An 18,094-nucleotide genomic window follows, 5' to 3' on the forward strand; every position below is an offset into this window, starting at 1 on the left:
AATTTTGGATGAATTTGTCATTCGTTTTTATTATTTTAATCAATTTAGGCTTTTTTCTTAAATCAAAGTTTAAGATTAATTAAAAATTATTAGTGAACAAATAGATACTATATGTTACAATTATAATCATTATATTTTATTTAATAATTTATTTATCAATATATTAATTATGGTTATAACTACAATTGTGATTGATGTTGCAATCATTTTTAATGAATTATTATAATTATGATTTATAAATTTATTTCAACTCAACATGTTTACTTATTAATATATAAGTTGTAATAAAAAAAAGTAAGAAATTATAATTTTATGGAAATTGAGACTAAAAATTATTAAAGAAACTATACTTCTTTTAAAAAGCAAATTTTATAATAAAGACTATTGAGTAAAATGTAATTCTACAAAATCTTACATTGTATTAATTAAACAATTGAATTTTATATTCCAATTAAATGAATCAAGTTAGATAATATCACATTTTACCCATAATTTTATATTCTTGTAATATTATTATGGAACATAATCTATAATTTAACGAATTAATAGCTGTAAATTTTATAGTGAAACTTAAATAAAAATAAAAATAAAAATAAATATGAATTAAGACTTCATTTATTATTATATCTAATTTAAAAACTCAATATTTCTATATGCTAAAATTTATATTTACATGATTAAAAAAAATAAAAATATAAAGATAATGACTTTAAAAAACCCAACAAACAAAATGTAAAAAAAGTAGGCTACCTCACCATAACAAGCACTCCCAAGCTTATTTAGTTTAGTGGTAAAGATAAAGGATGGAGACAGAGAGAAGGAGAGAAGGACAAAAACAGAGAGATAGAATGAAAAAGAAGGTACACTCAAAATAAAATAAGGGTAAAGGCCAGCTTGAGCTTACCCAAAGTTTTATAACCAAAGAGAAGTGTCAAAGGCAGCAGCAGACAGCAGTGTATCAAAGAAAGTTGCTTGCTTTGGGAGCCAAAATTAAAAAGAAAAGAACCCATCTTTTCTTACATATAAATATATAAACACTTGTATGTATATATAGAGAGAGATAGAGGGAAGAGAGAGAGAGAGAGAGGGGGAGGGAGAGAGATGGTGGGCTCAGGTTCAGCAGATAGGAGCAAAGAAGCTGTTGGGATGATGGCCCTTCATGAGGCACTTAGAAGCGTCTGTCTCAACTCAGACTGGACTTACTCTGTTTTCTGGACCATCCGTCCTCGCCTGTATCTTCTTCTTCTTCTTCCTTTTCTTGTCTATCAAAAACTTTCTTTGTATTTATGTGCTCTCAGCTGCTTATTTCACTTGCTAAAGATTTCATCTTTTATTCTTCAAGTTTTTTTTCCAGCTGTTTTATTAAATTGGGTTTCTTTGTTTTGGCGCAGGAGACTGAGGGGTGCTAATGGTTGTAAAGTTGGAGACGATAGTGGCAGCTTGTAAGTATGGCTGGGGTTTTTCTTTTCTTTTTGGATTTTTTTTTTGTGTTTGTTTGGTTCCTGAGAAAACAGAGGGAAAAAATGAACTAATAGTTTAAAGTGCTACAAACTTCTGAATATTAAGAATACTTTCGCTTTTATTTTTTTTTCATTTCTTCATTTTCCTTTCAAACTTCTTTGCATTTTATCAGTATAAAAGTTAGGCATTACATGTTTCCTTGTAGAAACAGGGGAGAAAACAGGGGAAATTTGATTAATGTGAAATGGGGTGAAATTTGAACTCAGTAATTGATTTTATGAAATGGGTTTTTGTTAATTTATGATTTTGAGGTACTTTCACTTCTAAATTCAACAAATTCATGTCTGGTTTTGTGGTAAAATTTGATTTTTACCCCCTTGTTTTTGTTTTTTTCCTGGTGAAGGATGTTGATGTGGGAAGATGGATTCTGTCGTGGTAGAGTTACAGATTATTTGGAAGAGATTGATGGAGAAGATCCAGTGAAAAAAGCTTTCAGCAAATTATCCATTCAATTATATAATTACGGAGAAGGGTGGGTACTGGGTAGGTGCTATTAAATTTTAAACAGATTTAGACTTGAAAATAAATAAATAAAAAGAAAAACAAACTGGAAAAAAAAATTCCCCTTCTCTTGGTGTGTGCTTTTTGATTGGTTGAAAATATGATTTTATGAACAGGTTAATGGGAAAAGTTGCATCAGATAAGTGCCATAAATGGGTATTCAAAGAACCAACAGAATGTGAACCCAATGTATCCAATTATTGGCAGAGTTCTTTTGACGCAGTATGTTATATACCCCACCTTTATATCTTCCCCCATTGATTTTTTGGGGTTTAAATCGTTTTTTTTCTTGAAGTATCTGTCAATGGGAAAGTTGGTGTATGGCAATTATACTATATGGTTAAATGCTCTGTATATTTATGATTTGATGGTAAGTTGGTAACCTTCCCCCTTTTGTTGTTATTTATTTTGCAGCTTCCTCCTGAATGGACTGATCAATTTGACTCAGGGATTCAGGTCAGCACAGTAACACCTTTTTCTTCACTGTTGTTAGTCTTTTGCTGATTTGTTTTTGTCTATCTGACTCGAACTCGGTCCAAGATTTCCATGGAAAAATGAAGTCCTAGCGACATATGTTCTTGTCTAATTTGTATAGTGATTGAGACTTTGGTGGTTTTTCTTAATTTTCTATTCAACAGACAATAGCTGTGATTCAAGCTGGCCATGGACTTCTCCAGTTGGGTTCCTGCAAGATTGTGAGTCATCAAATTTTAGTAAATAAACTTGTTTATTTTTCGGGTGATTTTCGAGATCGAAATCAGGTCTTCCGTTAGTGATTATGGCTGAAATGCATAATGCGTTGATCTCATGTATATGTATATGCTGTATATATGTATCCTCAGATACCTGAAGATCTCCATTTTGTGCTCAGAATGAGGCATACCTTTGAATCTCTTGGCTATCAATCCAGTTTTTATCTCTCTCAGATGTTTTCGTCGAACAGAAACGGTTCTTCGTCGACCACGGTTCCTTCGAAGCAGTCTGCCATTCCAACCTGGCCTCCTCCTTCCCCTGCGGTCTTTGGTTGGAACCAGAGACCGCTTCCACTGGCAACTCCGATGGTTGCTTCACCTAATTATCAGAACCCAGCTAGACTCGGATTCCCACAGGCGAAAGACGAGACCAACATGTTTCTCATGCCTCATTCATCCGAAACCAGAATGGAAGATGTGATGAGCGAACACGAAAACGACATCAAATGGCCTAACGGCTTGACTTTCTTCAACGCTCTCACTGGACGGAATGAAGACGCCAAGCTTTTAGTTAACCCGGAGAGCTTGGGAAACAAACAGGACCCGAACCACCATCCCCTCATGGTCGAAGGAAAAGATTCTAATCAAAACTCGGACACCGATGCTAACCCTACTGAGTTCTTGAGCTTGGATAGTCATCCAGAGAATATAAGAAAGATGGAAAACAAGTTCAAGAGGAGCTTTACATTGCCAGCAAGAATGGCGACATCTTCATCTTCGGCGTTGTTAGATCAGCAGCAGCAGCAACAGGCGGACGCGGGGATGTATGCGGATGCAATGGATACCTTCTTGAAATGAAGTTTGGGTTAGGGATGTAGTAGAGGGGAGGGGAGAGTAGGGGGTGACATTTTGTATTTACGCAAAAAAAAAAGGATTTGTGCTCGTTTAGTTGCTGAATTGCTGTGTTTTGCTTTTATGTTCTTTTTGAATTCGTCTCTTTGATCCATTAAAAATCAAACTCTCTAATCTTTTGTAGTTTATTATCCCCAAGCTTTTATTCTTATTTTTAAATACTGCACCCCGAAGCGGAAAATATAAGTTTAATCTTGAAGATTAACATTATTTAGAGATAATCACGAAAAATTTAAAAAAAAATTAAAATATTAATGGATTGATGAAACTAAATCAATATAAGAATATAAGAAGATGAAACTAAATCAAGATTGTGGATTGGTTAATAATTTTTAATGTGTTTTTGAAAAAGTAATATTTATATAATTTATCAAATAATTAATGTTATGTTATATGAAATACATGTAACATATAAACTTAAATTTATTAATATTATGATATATGAAATATAAATAAGTTTAGATTATAATAAAAATTACAGTTGACTCAAATGTGAAGTATTCTTGTTTTCATGTGTTATTATCATTACAATTATGCCAAATTATTATTATTATTATTATTATTAGATTATAGTATAAACATAATAAAATAATTTACAATAATCTATGATTAATGTTTGTGATATATAAAATGTAAATTTTAAATACTTTTAAATAATAAACAAAAAAAAATTTAAAATTTAATTTAAATATATAAATTATATTTATCTTTTACAATTAATATAAATGAGATGGCAAATTTATAATTTATACCTTAAACCCTAAATCTTTAACCTTTTTTAAATTCAACGGTAAAGAAAATGTTTTTTTTTTTGAATAATCTAATACGTTCGTGAATATCAAATTAATTTTTTTATTCTTATTTTAAACAAACAGAAAATGAAAGCACAAAACTCTAACCCTAATGATTAACTCTAATTTTAAGTTGGCAATAAATATTAAAACCCTAAATCAAATCCATTTCTCAATGCTAAATATTAATTTAATATGTGTATGTTATGTAATGAATGCCTACAAAATTGATAAATAAGTTTATTTTCTGGAATAACCATTATAAATGTAAGTTTACAAGCTTTTATAAAATTTTAGAAAGAGCCATTAATCAAATAATTTAGTTACATTCAAGTTTAAAGTTCACTCTAGGGAGATAGATATTTTTCATGGATCCAAGGCAAAGTCAATTTCAAACAATGTTATCCTAGTCAATGGTTACTTCAATTCCAAGCTTGAGATTCTTCCCAACAAAACATTGAAGATCTTCATGATTTTGTCTAAACAATGGAAGTTCTGATTGTTGACTTGCACCCTGCATGAAACTTGAATCCATATCCATTCACCTTCTTTATCAGAATAATAAACTATAATAGAGGAAGAAAAGAAAGGAAATTAATATAAATTTTTTACATGTATCACTATGCAAATAAGTGTTTTATTTCTTACAAAAGGAGAATGAAACATAAAACACATTTGTTTTACAAGCAACAAAAAGAAACAAACATGTTTTTTCATGTAGTTGAAATCCAAGTCCAACCGGCTCAATCTGCCCTGCATAGTTGGACTGGAACTAAAAGATTAAGGCCTATCTACATCCTTCAATTCTCTTTCTGCTAATTAGGCTTATAAGAGTCTACTTATGCTGGAACAGATTGGTGGCATATATATATATTTGTGTATAATGAATGCTTTCATCAAGAAACAGGTCACTTTTGGTGTTCCCCAATCTTGTTTTTAACAACAAAAACAAAACATCAGTTGCTGCAGGCCTGTTCCTAGGATCTTGTAATGAATTTTAACAAAATTTTAACGATTACCAAAATCTTGGAGAAACCGGAAAGATCAATATCTTGAAAGTATTTCTTTTTGTTTCAAGTTTGCAGGAAATAGTGTCAAAATTACAAACAAGATGGTGTTCATAGCAGAAAACCAACACAAGTCGACAAGACAAAGTTTGGATATATATATATATATATAAAGAGGATAATATGCATTCATAAAAAATTATACAGTATTTCTCAAATTGCCATGCATCACATCTTGTTTCCTGGAAGGTTCCATGGCATGACACACTCTGCAGGCAAACAAAAATAGCCTGAAAAACTTCAGGCAAGGCCCCGATCTTCCCCTACTGCTACTACTTTTTTGATGATGCTCACCTTGTTTCTTGGCTCTCAAGGCTTCTTTCCCTTCAACCCCACTATTTTTCCTCCTCGATATCTCACGTTTCAGAACAGGCACTTGTGTAATGTACTGCCATCTCTGAGAATCCCCATACAGCTGAGCTGTTACCATTTTGCTTGCTTTATTACATGCATGGATTTTGCTATGGTACAACAACCTCCTCTCCGAATTGTCACTCGAGCTTGTCCTTGCACTGCTGCAACTGCTTCTGCTGTTGGTGCTGTTACTTCTCGAAGACATCAATGAATCCTTGCTGTTGATGCTGCTTGTTCTGCTTGTCCCACGAGAACAACTGCCTGCAATCGTTGTTCCAGGTTGTAAAGGAAAGGCATGTGGCAAGAGTCGACCATTGAAGAAAAGATGATCAGCTGGTGAGGTTCTACATGGATCTTGAGAAGGTGAATCCGGGGTAAAACACCCGAATTCGAACTCCGAATCGAGATCTTGGTTCGGGGTGCTAGGGAAGGAGAATATCTCACCAGAACTAGACCTTTTCCTACGATCTGTTTCCATGGAAGAACTTCAATTATACTAATTTCTCTTTTAGTGTTGAAACTTTGAGGGTGTACTTATATTTAAACTAAGTTGATGGTATTGATCGTACTATGATAGCTAGGAACAAGCTGAGAGAATCATGTGTTATGTCAAGATGGGGGCTGCTATGGGGCCCCTTGTTGGGTGATTCTTATGAGTTTCTTTTTTGTTGGTGTAAATCATGAAGTCATTCTTGCCAACTCAAGCTTAACCCTATCACATGGGGAGAGCTTAGTGTTGTAATAATATTGTTCAATGTTGGATTTTCCTAAATGTGGGTCTTAAATGATTCAAACTAATCCCTTTTTTCTGTCATCTTTGACCAAAGCTTAAGATCTCGTAAAATGATCTCAACGACCTTGATCTAATGAATCGTATAAACTTGTCTCCCAAAATAATATATCAAGGATTGAAACCCAAATCTCATCCTATCCTTATCAGTTGAGCTGAGACTGTATTTGTGTTAAAGCAATGTATTTTAATATATATATGTATATGTATTGTAACCAAATTCATTGCTTCGATATACCTTACAAGCAAATGCAAGAAACTGATGGCAATATTTAGGTGGATATTGGGTCAAACATATTAAAATTTATAGCCATTTTGCTTATATGATATCAAAGTATGAGCAAATTGGGTGGCATTCTCTTTAGCCTTTATTCATCAACTTGCTTTTGTTTTTTAAGAGTTGACACAGCCTCCCAAAAATACTCTTCCATATAAAGCAAAAAATAGAGCTTTTTAGACTATAGAGAGGAGGAACATTGAGTTATTGGCTACTCAATTCCCCCCACACAAATTGCTAAAAAATTGTTTTAAGTTAATCTAATAAGTACTAATTTGATTGTTTAGGCTCTCTCAAGACCATGGTTATGATGGGATCAACAAAGCAAAACTTTCTTTGTGTTTGTGAAACCAAAGGCTAAGTAGGGACTACTTAGATTTTTTTCAAAAGAAACTTAGTATTTTTTAATTTTTTTAATTTCATCAAACACTTTGGATCACTCCTAGAAATGAGGATAAAACAAAGAGCTCCTTAAAGAATTTCCTTTGTCTCCCATTTGGGTTTCTTTAGGGGAACTTTTGGGGTCCATTTGAGGTCATCATGCCTTTGGGACCAACAGCATTCAGCCTAAGCTTGGTCTCTACTTTATTGCCCCCACAACCAAGCAACCCCATTTCCTGAATTCTTTTGTGTTCCCTTTGTTGATACTCTTAGATCTTTAAAGACTATGTAGATGGTTGTTGGTCCATAGATTTAGAGGAGTGGGTTTAGCTGACTCTTGAGCTAAACTTTTTGACTAGGCAGAAGCATGCCATGGGCTTATTTTGGTCCGAGTTTAATGTTTTGAACTCATATTAAGGCTTTGCCAAATAGTCTATTGGATTCTTTTTCCATTTAGGTAGAAAAACAAGCCCATTTCAATTACATAAAAGAAGATTGCATGAACATATATATACATACGTCTCGTAGAACATTCATGGAACGCAGCGTGTCAACAGTTGATCTACTTCAACCAACACCTGTCTCCATCTTTTAATTACACAACTATCTCCTTTGCTTCCTCATCAGCTTCTTTCCTGTCTTTATCCCAGGTTTTGTTCTACTTTCCTCCCTTCCCTTTAGCACTATATATATATATACGTACAAGCTCTTTTCCTTTTAGAAAGCTATGGCTTCAGGGAGAGAAATCCTCCATAAGATGAAGGTATGCAGCTCTATTTTCTTTGCTATGCCATTGTATATCTTAGTATCACTAACATCTCTGTTCTTTATCTTTACTATTTACTCAGCTGCATATACCGATTTACTGCAGGAAAAAGTACAAGAAAAAGTTGGCTTAGGTTCCACAGCTGAATCTGGGAAAGGGAAAAGTACGGCGTCAAAGAACATAAAACATGGTTATCATCTAGTGGAAGGGAAATCCCTTCATCCCATGGAAGACTATGTTGTTGCAGAGTTTAAGCATGTTGGTGATAGCGAGCTTGGTTTGTTTGCTATATTTGATGGTCATCTAAGCCAAGTAATTCCTGATTATTTGAAGTCACATTTGTTTGATAATATCTTAAACGAGGTAATTAATATCAAATCTTTTGAAAGCATCAATGTGTAAATTGGTGTATCATAGTGTTAGAATTGTGTGACCCAAATTCTAAGAGATTGCTTACAAGTCAAGTTAAACAAAAATATATTTTCTTTCTAGAAGATTTAGTATTTATTAGTATAATATATTTAGCATTTATTAGTATAGTTTATTTGACTTACTAATTTAGCCTATAAATAGGCTCCTTTACAATCTTAGAATTAAGAGACACCCATTAGATTAGAACTCATAACACATTCAGAGAATTTTGTGTTTACGTTTGAGGGTTCTTTGTTTTTCGGGTTTTTGGGGTTTAGTTTTTATCTCCATCTTTTGTACTCTTCATTCTTTTGCCATTATAGTAAAATTATCTTTGCCCGTGGTTTTTTATCCTCTTTTGAGGGGTTTTTCCACGTTAAATTTGTGTGTTCATCTTCTCAATTTCTTCTACTATTTTTACTTGTTCGTTGCTTATTCGGGACGATCCTAACAAGTGGTATCAGAGCTAGTTTAACTTTCATAGATCAGCCCGTTCAGAGATGGCAGCAACAAGGTTTGAAATTGAGAAGTTCGATGGTGAGACAAATTTCAATCTGTGGCAAGTTCGGATGATGGCAATTCTAGTTCAAAATGGCTTGAAAAAGGTTGTTACAGGGAAAAAGCCTGAGAATCTAAATCAAACAGAATGGGAAGAGCTTGATGAAAAGGCCTTGTCTGCAATCCAGTTGTGCCTCGCGAATACAGTATTGCAGGAGGTATTGATGGAGAAGACCTCATTCGCCTTGTGGAAAAGGTTAGAAACTCTTTATGCGACTAAGTCTCTGGCTAACCGTTTAGTGTTGAAACAACGTCTATTTACGTTTCGCATGAACGAAGGTGAGCTTCTTAAAGATCACATCAGTCAATTCATCACTCTTTTAAATGATTTAAAGAACGTTGAGGTTCATATTGACGATGAAGATCAAGCTATGCTGTTATTATGCTCTTTACCCTCTTCATACAAGTCTTTCAGGGAAACCCTGATTTATGGCAGAGACAAACTCTTGTTCGAAGATGTGAAGGGTCATTTGTTGAGTAGAGACAAACTCGACAATGAGTTTGGTTTGAATAGCAAAGCAGATAGGCAAGCTTCAGTTTTGGTAGCATCAAAGAAACGAGACAAAAGGTGTCGCTATTGTAAAAAGTTAGGTCACGTCAAAGCAGATTGTTATAAACTGCGAAATAAAAAAGCTGCTGAGAGTAACGAGGAAGATGTAGCTGGTGCTAATTTGGTCGATGAAGGCGATGATGATTTCTTGTTAGTGTCAACGAGCGATAATTCCAAGCTTACGTCTGAGTGGATCCTAGATTCAGGATGTTCTTTCCACATGTGTCCTAATAGAGAATGGTTCTCCACATACAGTTCAGTTGAAGGTGGAGTTGTGCACATGGGAAACGATTCATATAGTAAAATAATCGGTATTGGTACTGTTAAAATTAGGATACACGATGGGACGATTAGGACACTCTCAGATGTCAGGTATGTACCTGATTTACGAAAGAATCTCATCTCCTTGAGTATTTTAGACTTGAAAGGATGCAGAATCAACATCGAGTCGAGCGATATTAAAGTATCTCGTGGAGCTCTCGTTTTGTTAAAAGGTAAAAGAACCGGCAGTCTTTATATTCTGGAAGGTTCTACAGTGACCGGTGAAATCGGACGTCCCTCATCCGTTACGGAGTCAAAGTCAACTCATTTGAAGCGGAGGCAACTTGGTCATAGGAGGGAAAAAGGTATGACTGTTTCGTTGAAGAGAGGTTCTCTTTTGGATGCAGGTTTTGAAAAGTTAGGGCACTGTATTCGTGAAAATCAGACCCGGGTTAGTTTTGATTTGGCAGTGCACAAGTCGAAGGCTAGAAATCTTCCAGCTTCTAAGCATAGATTCGACTCAGTTAATTCCTTGCATAGTTCAAGATAGGCCCGTGGCGGGTTTTGGCAAAGATGGCATTGAAAGAATTTGTGTCAAGGTGGAGATTGTTAGAATTGTGTGACCCAAATTCTAAGAGATTGCTTGCAAGTCAAGTTAAACAAAAATATATTTTATTTCTAGAAGATTTAGTATTTATTAGTATAATATATTTAGCATTTATTAGTATAGTTTATTTGACTTACTAATTTAGCCTATAAATAGGCTCCTTTACAATCTTAGAATTAAGAGACACCCATTAGATTAGAACTCATAACACATTCAGAGAATTTTGTGTTTACGTTTGAGGGTTCTTTGTTTTTCGGGTTTTCGGGGTTTAGTTTTTATCTCCATCTTTTGTACTCTTCATTCTTTTGCCATTATAGTAAAATTATCTTTGCCCGTGGTTTTTTATCCTCTTTTGAGGGGTTTTTCCACGTTAAATTTGTGTGTTCATCTTCTCAATTTCTTCTACTATTTTTACTTGTTCGTTGCTTATTCGGGACGATCCTAACACATAGTCTTAAATTTTGTTCCTTGTGTTACAAGCAGCCTGACTTTTGGATCGAACCGGAGAATGCAATAAGGAAAGGATATCGAATAACAGATCAGGACATATTGGAGAAAGCAGTTGATTTAGGCCAAGGGGGTTCAACTGCAGTCACAGCAATATTAATCAACGGCCAGAAGCTAGTAATAGTGAACGTGGATGATTCTCGGGCTGTTATCTGCAAGAATGGTGAGGCTAAACAGCTCTCAGTTGATCATGAGCCCACTACAGAAAAGGAAAGCATTGAAAATCGAGGTGGTTTTGTGTCGAACTTTCCAGGTAATGAGTTCCAACGATCATTTAATAAAAAACCGCATTAACAGTTCGATCACAATATAACAAGCTGCAAGTTTTGCTAATCATTGCAGGGGATGTTGCACGCGTTGATGGGCAGTTGGCGGTGGCGAGGGCATTCGGTGACAAGAGCTTAAAGGAACATCTTAGTTCCGAGCCGGATGTCACCGTCGAAATAATCGACGATGACACAGAATTACTAATATTGGCAAGTGATGGTTTATGGAAGGTTGACAATTGCCTTGTCTAAATGTTACTTATCTTTTGTTGAAACTGCATATTGCAGAACTGTTTGCATTATTTCCTTCAAACTGATTGCAGGTCATGACGAACCAAGAAGCGGTCGATGCTATCAGGAACGTTAAGGATGCTTGGTCCGCAGCAAAGCTCCTAACCGATGAAGCTGTTATGAGGAACAGTACGGATGACATTTCCTGCATTGTTGTAACATTTTATAGTGGCATTGGCTTTTCAAATAATGTGCAAGCACACTTTGTTATGCATATTTTGTCATATCAGAAGCTTTCTCATACATAACCAAAAATGTACTGAAGCTATTTAAATGAACTAAATGAAGATTCAGATGTATCCTACAGATTGTTGTGTTCACCATTGATACAATAGAGAACTCCATAGATAGAAGGGTTATCAGTACAGAAAGCATAGAGTCCAGTACAAGCCATTGTTATTAAATCCTCCATTATAGTATTGTAAGTAACTACTACATAGTGCAAGTCTTGAGCCATTGGATGACAGAAGAGAGGGAGCGTTGGTGCTTAAGCTCCCTATCTGATATGGGAACATTTAAAAGAGGAATTTCCAGGGATTGTTATTGGAACTCTGGCTCTTTGATCATCAACCTGCCTGCAATGACCCTCTTTTAACTGTGGACTTGTTCCCTTGCGACTTGAACCTTCTGCGGATGATTCGGCTGAGCTCTTCCTACGCCGTTCGTTGTGTCCGGCCAAACGACTACGGCAGCTCCTTTTTGCTTCATCAAACTCTGATAGCTCATGGAACCTGTGAAACCATACCATCAAAGCTGATACCATGCTGAACAACTGTTCAAACTGGTTGACTTGTAGGTCAAGTAATTAGAACTAAGGCAATATAATCAAATGATAGAACAAAAACCTGCTGCATTGCTGACAGAATCGTTGCCTGATCCCAGCAACAACCACAATCGGCGCCTTAGCATGAATCTCACACACCTTATGGCGCCGGTGGTATCTCTTGGCCACCGATAAATCGACCCCACATTTTTCCACTTGACAAGAAGGTGGCAACACCCCACCAACACCACCACTAGACCCTCTCCTTCCAGATGCTTTCTTCTTCTTCTCATCATCTTGAACACCATGATAAACAGCACCCTCTTCTTCTTCTTCTCCTCCTCCTTCTTCCTCCATGTCATTGTCAACATCTTCAGCCATGAAATCCTTATTCATATTTGCTTTCAAAACCACTCGTTCTTCTGAAACCTATAGCTTCCGTTGCCGCAGCAGAAGAAAGAGATATATATAATGGAGTGCTGATGAAATACTGTGAGCAAAATATTGAGGAAAGAAGGAAAAGAAAGGGGGGGGGGGGTTGAGGACCACAAGCAACATTTTCTCCTTTGTATGCTTGTGTCAGTGTAGTTGTTTTCTGGTGAATGATTGGAAGTTCAAAAAAGAAGCAGCTGGGAATTTGGATTCTTTAGATATGCAATTAATAGTAGAATTTTTTTTTCAGGCATAAATTTTTTGCTATTAATGAATCTCTCACAAAAACTCAATTATTGCTTCTCCCAAGGTGGTTTTCAATTATAGACCAAACTGGTTTCAGTCATTCAGTGTTGGTACATTATTGTGTCAATTTTTAAATGAAAACTGATGAAAGTTACACTCTAATTGTTTAAGGCTTTAATCTATATAGTTAAAGAGAACAACATGTAGAGCATGTAAGAAAATTTAAACCCATGTTGATGACAGACACTTTGAGAGAGACATATCAAAAGGGGTCATTGAAATGAATCCTGTAATGGACTGTAAAGCAAAAACCAATTGTGGGTGTTGGAATTGGACAAGGTGTGTGTATCAGAGTAGTACCCTAAGCTTTATCCCATATCCCTTAACTTTATATATACTTCTGTCATCTTTTACCAGATGTTTAAAAAAGAAGCAATGTTCCTTTTTTATTTTCAATATTTATATCATTGAATTTCATTACATTGGATGAATGTAAAAAAAAAAAAAAAACTCACCCTTAAATGTATGTTTTTTTATCTGAGGGAGGAATGGATGCCTAAAAATGAAAAAAAAAATTGAATAGGTGACATTGACATAACACAAGTTTTCACATGGCAATTGTACTGTATATAGTACAGGATAAAATTGTTCAACCAAAAACTTGCAGAATTGGTGCATATTATTATCAACTCCACACTTTAGTTTTCTTTGGTAATTTTTAAGTTTGCTTAATAAGAAATATGGAAAAATATTTTCTCTTCTCGATTTTTATGTACTAGAAAAATAATTTTTCTTTTTTTTTTCTCATTTTTCTTTTTTACCAAGCATACATTTTATGTTTACATATGCATGTGCCCACTTACTATATTATATGTAATTTTTTTTTAAAAATATTCATGTTCAATATTTATACAATCTAATAAACAAGAAGTTGAAATTATGTAATCACAAGACAAATCGACTTAACATTTGAAACGATTTTTAAATCATTGGTTCCGGTCATGGTCCAAGCTACATCGTCTACCTTTCACCTCCCCCACACACTCCTTCATTGCTTTTATTCCATGAAACTCAAATGCTATCCCTATCATTTCAACATCATTTTTTCCCCAAAATTTTCAACACTGTATATATATGTACACACACATCATTAAATGCCCCATCATTCTCAGTTTTGAGTTAGGTTTTGGTCCATTTCCATCTTCTTAGATTCTTTCCCTTTTCCCCCCTTATTATTAGACTCACAAACACAATTTCAGAATAGAAAAAAGAAATACTGAAATTTACGTTATTCTCATCAAATTTCAGTTTCTATTTCCCATTTCCTTCCACCTAATTTCACATTTTCCTCTACCTTCTTTGTTTCTCTGTACATTATGTAAAAAAAAATAGATATAATCATAATTTATAACGATTATATAAAAAAAATTTTAAGTGAAGCTACAAATGGAGGAATATAGTTAGATATGCATAAGGATTTAAGGAAAGTTTGGAACTTATGATGTGAGAAGCAATATGTAAAGAAAGGATATACAGCTGTTTGATGAGACACCTACATCTATTCTCTATAGGTCTTTCTCAACCATATGCTTTGCAATTACTTTGAAATTTCAAGATTTTTGTTTTTCATAATTTGCTTAATTTTTGTAATTCTTTCTCCACAACTTTTTTTTTCTTTTGAAAAATATAAACAAAAGTAAGATAACAAAATCCCCCAGCATTTTGTATGGTTGAAACTTAAAAAATAAAAAATTGAGATTGAAATAACAAATATTTGACTGTTAATAATGAGGTTTTTGTTTAATTGGAATATTAAAACCCTATATAATCTAGAGTTTACTCTGGTTTAAATCTTGTCTGGATATTCTAATTATTAGTCTGACCGTACTTTATAATGATTAATTATGATTATACTTAAAATTTTACCATAAAGAAATTTACAACTTAATAATAAACCCTAACGTTAATTAGAAAAATACCCAGCCAAGGAGTCCATTACATAAAAGGCATAAAAATCAATTCATTGGCTGTTTCCTCAACATGCTTTTTCCAGATTCGTGATTATTTTTTTTAATAATGTATTTTCAAAGTCTCTCTTTGATATTTTTTTTATCACGTGAATATTAACGCACTGAATTAAATTATTTTTAAAATAGATATGTGTATAAGATTCCCAAGTTTGCTTCGTCAACCCATGCATGCAAATCCACAAACATTGCAGGATTTTTCTTTATTTTGTCAGAAGGATGGGTTATAGTACCATTTCTATATAATGATAATAAAAGTAAATAGATAAATGTCCTTCATGTTGTTTTGTTTTGTCCTGAAAAGGATGGTTAAGTTTCCGATCACAAGTTTTAATTTGTGAATAAATGTAGTGATTGATTCGTCGTCCACCCAAATATATTTCCAGTTTCAGTATGCATGATCTGATTTGAGATCCAATCTATCTTGTGGCTTAGATTTAGGGTTTGCCTTCGGTGACCACGTTGACACCATTTTTCCCTCTAACGCACACCAGCAATGCAAAGGAATTGCTTCCTTTGTGCAGTGATATAGAGACAAAACGCGTTGAAGGTGTTATTATTTATTATAATAATTAATTAATTTGAAAAAAATATATTTATGAAATTGCATTAAAAAAAGTCTATAAAATAATTAATTAAAATATTTATAAAAATATTATGATATATATTATTTTATTAAATAAAATTATAATTTCACATATTTTAATAATTTTAAAAAATAAAATAATTCACTTACAACTTTTATTATATATCATTTCTAGTTTAATGTCCTTAATAATTATTTTTTATTCTATCTTAGTGTGCACCTGCCCCAACATTTATACAAAAGATTACGTATAAGAAATAGTGAAACCGTCCTTTCCAATAGTATAAATATTGTCTTTATGTAGCTTTTGTTGCTGCCGAAACTATGTGGTATGATTCAACAATTACCCTATCGAATTATTTGGTCCTACTTGTTATTAATGGGATCAAGGATACTTCCAGCAAGAAATATATCGAATGGTTAGTGTTGGGTTAGTCGAAAATCAAAGTTTATCAAAAGCTTGGTCTAAAATTCCTAAAAAAATTAACTTTTTATGATTACATTAACAATAATTCAACAAAAGGAGGATTATTCAAAGTGGGTTCAATGGACAAATCTCACCACCACCACCACTATTGTTATAATAAATGTCGATAATAGCTGTGGAACGATCACAAAGCAAATAAAAAAAAAGAATACACAGATTTTATGTGGAGACATTTAGAAAAAAATCACTGATAGAAGAGGAGAAATTCCTTAATGTTAAAAAAGGAATGATACAAAAGGAGATTCAACTACATCTATTTTTATAGTTAGAAGAAAAAGAATTCTATACGGATTTAACTTATGTTGTAACTCATTATGTTGTAACTCACTCATTGATGATAAAAAGAAAACCTTAACCATTGTATCGTTTCATATTTATCCAACTCCAATAACTTATGGGCAACAAGGGGCTAGTGATATATTCTAATAATGAAATTAAAATCTATAATTGAAGAGCTAATTATCATACTTTGTAAAAACTGAAAAAGTTAGTCTATTTACATGAAGACATGCACTTCAACCGTTTTTATTAATTTTGTTGTTATAAATAATTGAATTCACAATTTTATTAATTTTGTGCATAATTACTAATTCTAGCTTTTTAATCAAAATAAATCCAATAATTAATTCTCGCATTTTATTTTGTAAATTCTAATGAATTGATGAAAATTTGAATGGTTATCAAATCAAATTTAATTATTATTAATTTAAGTTAACCAGAAATCAAAATTGGCCTAACCCAAATACCAAAATACCAAAGAAAAATAAAAACCTTTTTTTTTTTTACTTAATTTTGCATTGCATGATCGTTCGAAAACATTCAAAGCGAATTAAAAAGTGAGAGATGATCTACGAAAACATCCCACATATAATTTCAAGCTTGCATCTTCTTCGACTCCTAAATACTCCTATATTCTTGTGTATCAACCAACTGATCCACTTTCCTTATTTCATCCACTGCTACATCTTCTTCAATCTCATCATCATCCTCGTCGTCCTCATCGGTTTGGTTCACTACACGTTCTTTAATACCTTGTGCACCATCTCTAGCTGCTCTCCAAGCTCCATCCAGGGTCTTTTTAGCCGTATCCCCCACATTCTCCGCCATCCCCACTGCCTTCTTTATCCCATCTTTCGCCGTATCCGCCGCGAAGCTCGTCGCGTTACCTGGAGGCCGCCCTTCTCCGGTGACAAACGAAGGGTGTTTTGTCTCGTACATACTGTCTCTCGGTGCATCATCTGCCGATGACCCTTCCGCTTCAGCTACCGCATTACTTCCCTAAGAAAAAAAAAACATTTCCTTAAATTCATCAAAAAAATGAAAATTATTGTTTAAAAGAAAAAAACATAATTCATACTTCAGCACGTTCATAAGCAGAGGATAAGCAAGCCCTGGTGAGTCTTCTAGCAAATTGGATAGGAGGAGGACCCTGAGACAAGAACTTTGGGATGTTGAACAAAGCTCGCTTGGCCAAAAACGTTGCTTCCATTGTTAATATTTTTCACACACTTCACCCTCCTCTTTGGATTCCTAATTATACTCAAGTGTCAAAAAAGAAGAATGGGAAATTTGTCGTGTTAAAAGAGTGACACGTGGGAAGAGTAGGACACGTTTTGGTCGTTTTGAAGAGAAGCTGGGGATGACTCATTTTTTAGGGGGACTCGTCTTTTTTAAGGTTTTAGTAGCAGCGGTGATGCTGATCCATTAGGGTGGTGACTTGTATTTATTTAAGGGGACAGTGTAGATCATCAACTATAGGTCCATGATTGAGGCTTTAGGGTTTGATAGTTTCGTTATGGATTTATTGAGGCCCATGCCGTAACATAATCTTTGCCTTCTTTTAGGTTTAATTATAACTTTAATTCCTCTACTTCCAACTTTTAGAATTTATCAGAATTCCTTCAATTGTTCAACACTTGGTCTTCACTAATTTATTGGTATAATTTGTTCAATTGCTTTACATATAATACATCTAACAATTTAACTTTAACACAGTTCCCTAATTTGTCTAACTATTTTATTTTGTACAATAGCATATAGATAAACTAAT

The 18,094-nt window shown here is 33.9% G+C and overlaps 5 protein-coding genes across 7 annotated transcripts; 2 read left to right on the forward strand and 3 right to left on the reverse strand.

Annotated features, from left to right (window-relative positions):
• The first annotated feature begins 723 nt into the window (after positions 1-723).
• LOC107918179 (protein RICE SALT SENSITIVE 3) lies at positions 724-3,749 on the forward strand. Of its 2 annotated transcripts, XM_041075299.1 has the most exons (7): positions 724-1,232; positions 1,392-1,442; positions 1,865-1,993; positions 2,139-2,244; positions 2,437-2,478; positions 2,661-2,717; positions 2,865-3,749. In XM_041075299.1, the coding sequence occupies exons 1-7, from the start codon at positions 1,102-1,104 to the stop codon at positions 3,570-3,572; spliced, it is 1,224 nt and encodes a 407-aa protein (XP_040931233.1). In that variant the 5' UTR covers positions 724-1,101; the 3' UTR covers positions 3,573-3,749. The 2 variants fall into 2 exon arrangements, with proteins under 2 accessions (XP_040931233.1, XP_016703196.1); XM_016847707.2 differs by lacking the exons at positions 724-1,232; positions 1,392-1,442 and having other exon boundaries at positions 1,865-2,004.
• A 1,768-nt stretch (positions 3,750-5,517) lies between these two features.
• LOC107917606 (uncharacterized) lies at positions 5,518-6,412 on the reverse strand. The gene has a single exon (XM_016846927.2). It carries the CDS (start codon positions 6,314-6,316, stop codon positions 5,624-5,626), a length of 693 nt encoding a protein of 230 aa, XP_016702416.1. The 5' UTR covers positions 6,317-6,412; the 3' UTR covers positions 5,518-5,623.
• A 1,508-nt stretch (positions 6,413-7,920) lies between these two features.
• On the forward strand, positions 7,921-11,809 carry LOC107917039 (probable protein phosphatase 2C 39). Of its 2 annotated transcripts, none has more exons than XM_016846431.2 (5): positions 7,921-8,049; positions 8,158-8,364; positions 10,923-11,199; positions 11,289-11,443; positions 11,536-11,809. In XM_016846431.2, exons 1-5 carry the CDS (start codon positions 8,014-8,016, stop codon positions 11,749-11,751), a joined length of 891 nt encoding a protein of 296 aa, XP_016701920.1. In that variant the 5' UTR covers positions 7,921-8,013; the 3' UTR covers positions 11,752-11,809. The 2 variants fall into 2 exon arrangements, with proteins under 2 accessions (XP_016701920.1, XP_016701919.1); XM_016846430.2 differs by having other exon boundaries at positions 7,922-8,049; positions 8,158-8,415.
• A 17-nt stretch (positions 11,810-11,826) lies between these two features.
• On the reverse strand, positions 11,827-12,984 carry LOC107917040 (squamosa promoter-binding protein 1). Its single transcript, XM_016846432.2, has 2 exons — positions 12,349-12,984; positions 11,827-12,234 (listed from the first exon to the last, which is right to left on the reverse strand). Exons 1-2 carry the CDS (start codon positions 12,660-12,662, stop codon positions 12,000-12,002), a joined length of 549 nt encoding a protein of 182 aa, XP_016701921.1. The 5' UTR covers positions 12,663-12,984; the 3' UTR covers positions 11,827-11,999.
• Positions 12,985-16,804: 3,820 nt separating this feature from the next.
• On the reverse strand, positions 16,805-17,588 carry LOC121204793 (uncharacterized). The gene is made up of 2 exons (XM_041075338.1): positions 17,402-17,588; positions 16,805-17,322 (listed from the first exon to the last, which is right to left on the reverse strand). Exons 1-2 carry the CDS (start codon positions 17,531-17,533, stop codon positions 16,942-16,944), a joined length of 513 nt encoding a protein of 170 aa, XP_040931272.1. The 5' UTR covers positions 17,534-17,588; the 3' UTR covers positions 16,805-16,941.
• Between the last annotated feature and the right edge of the window lie 506 nt (positions 17,589-18,094).

Source organism: Gossypium hirsutum, chromosome A01 (genome assembly GCF_007990345.1).
Source record: "Gossypium hirsutum isolate 1008001.06 chromosome A01, Gossypium_hirsutum_v2.1, whole genome shotgun sequence".
NCBI lineage: Eukaryota > Viridiplantae > Streptophyta > Magnoliopsida > Malvales > Malvaceae > Gossypium > Gossypium hirsutum.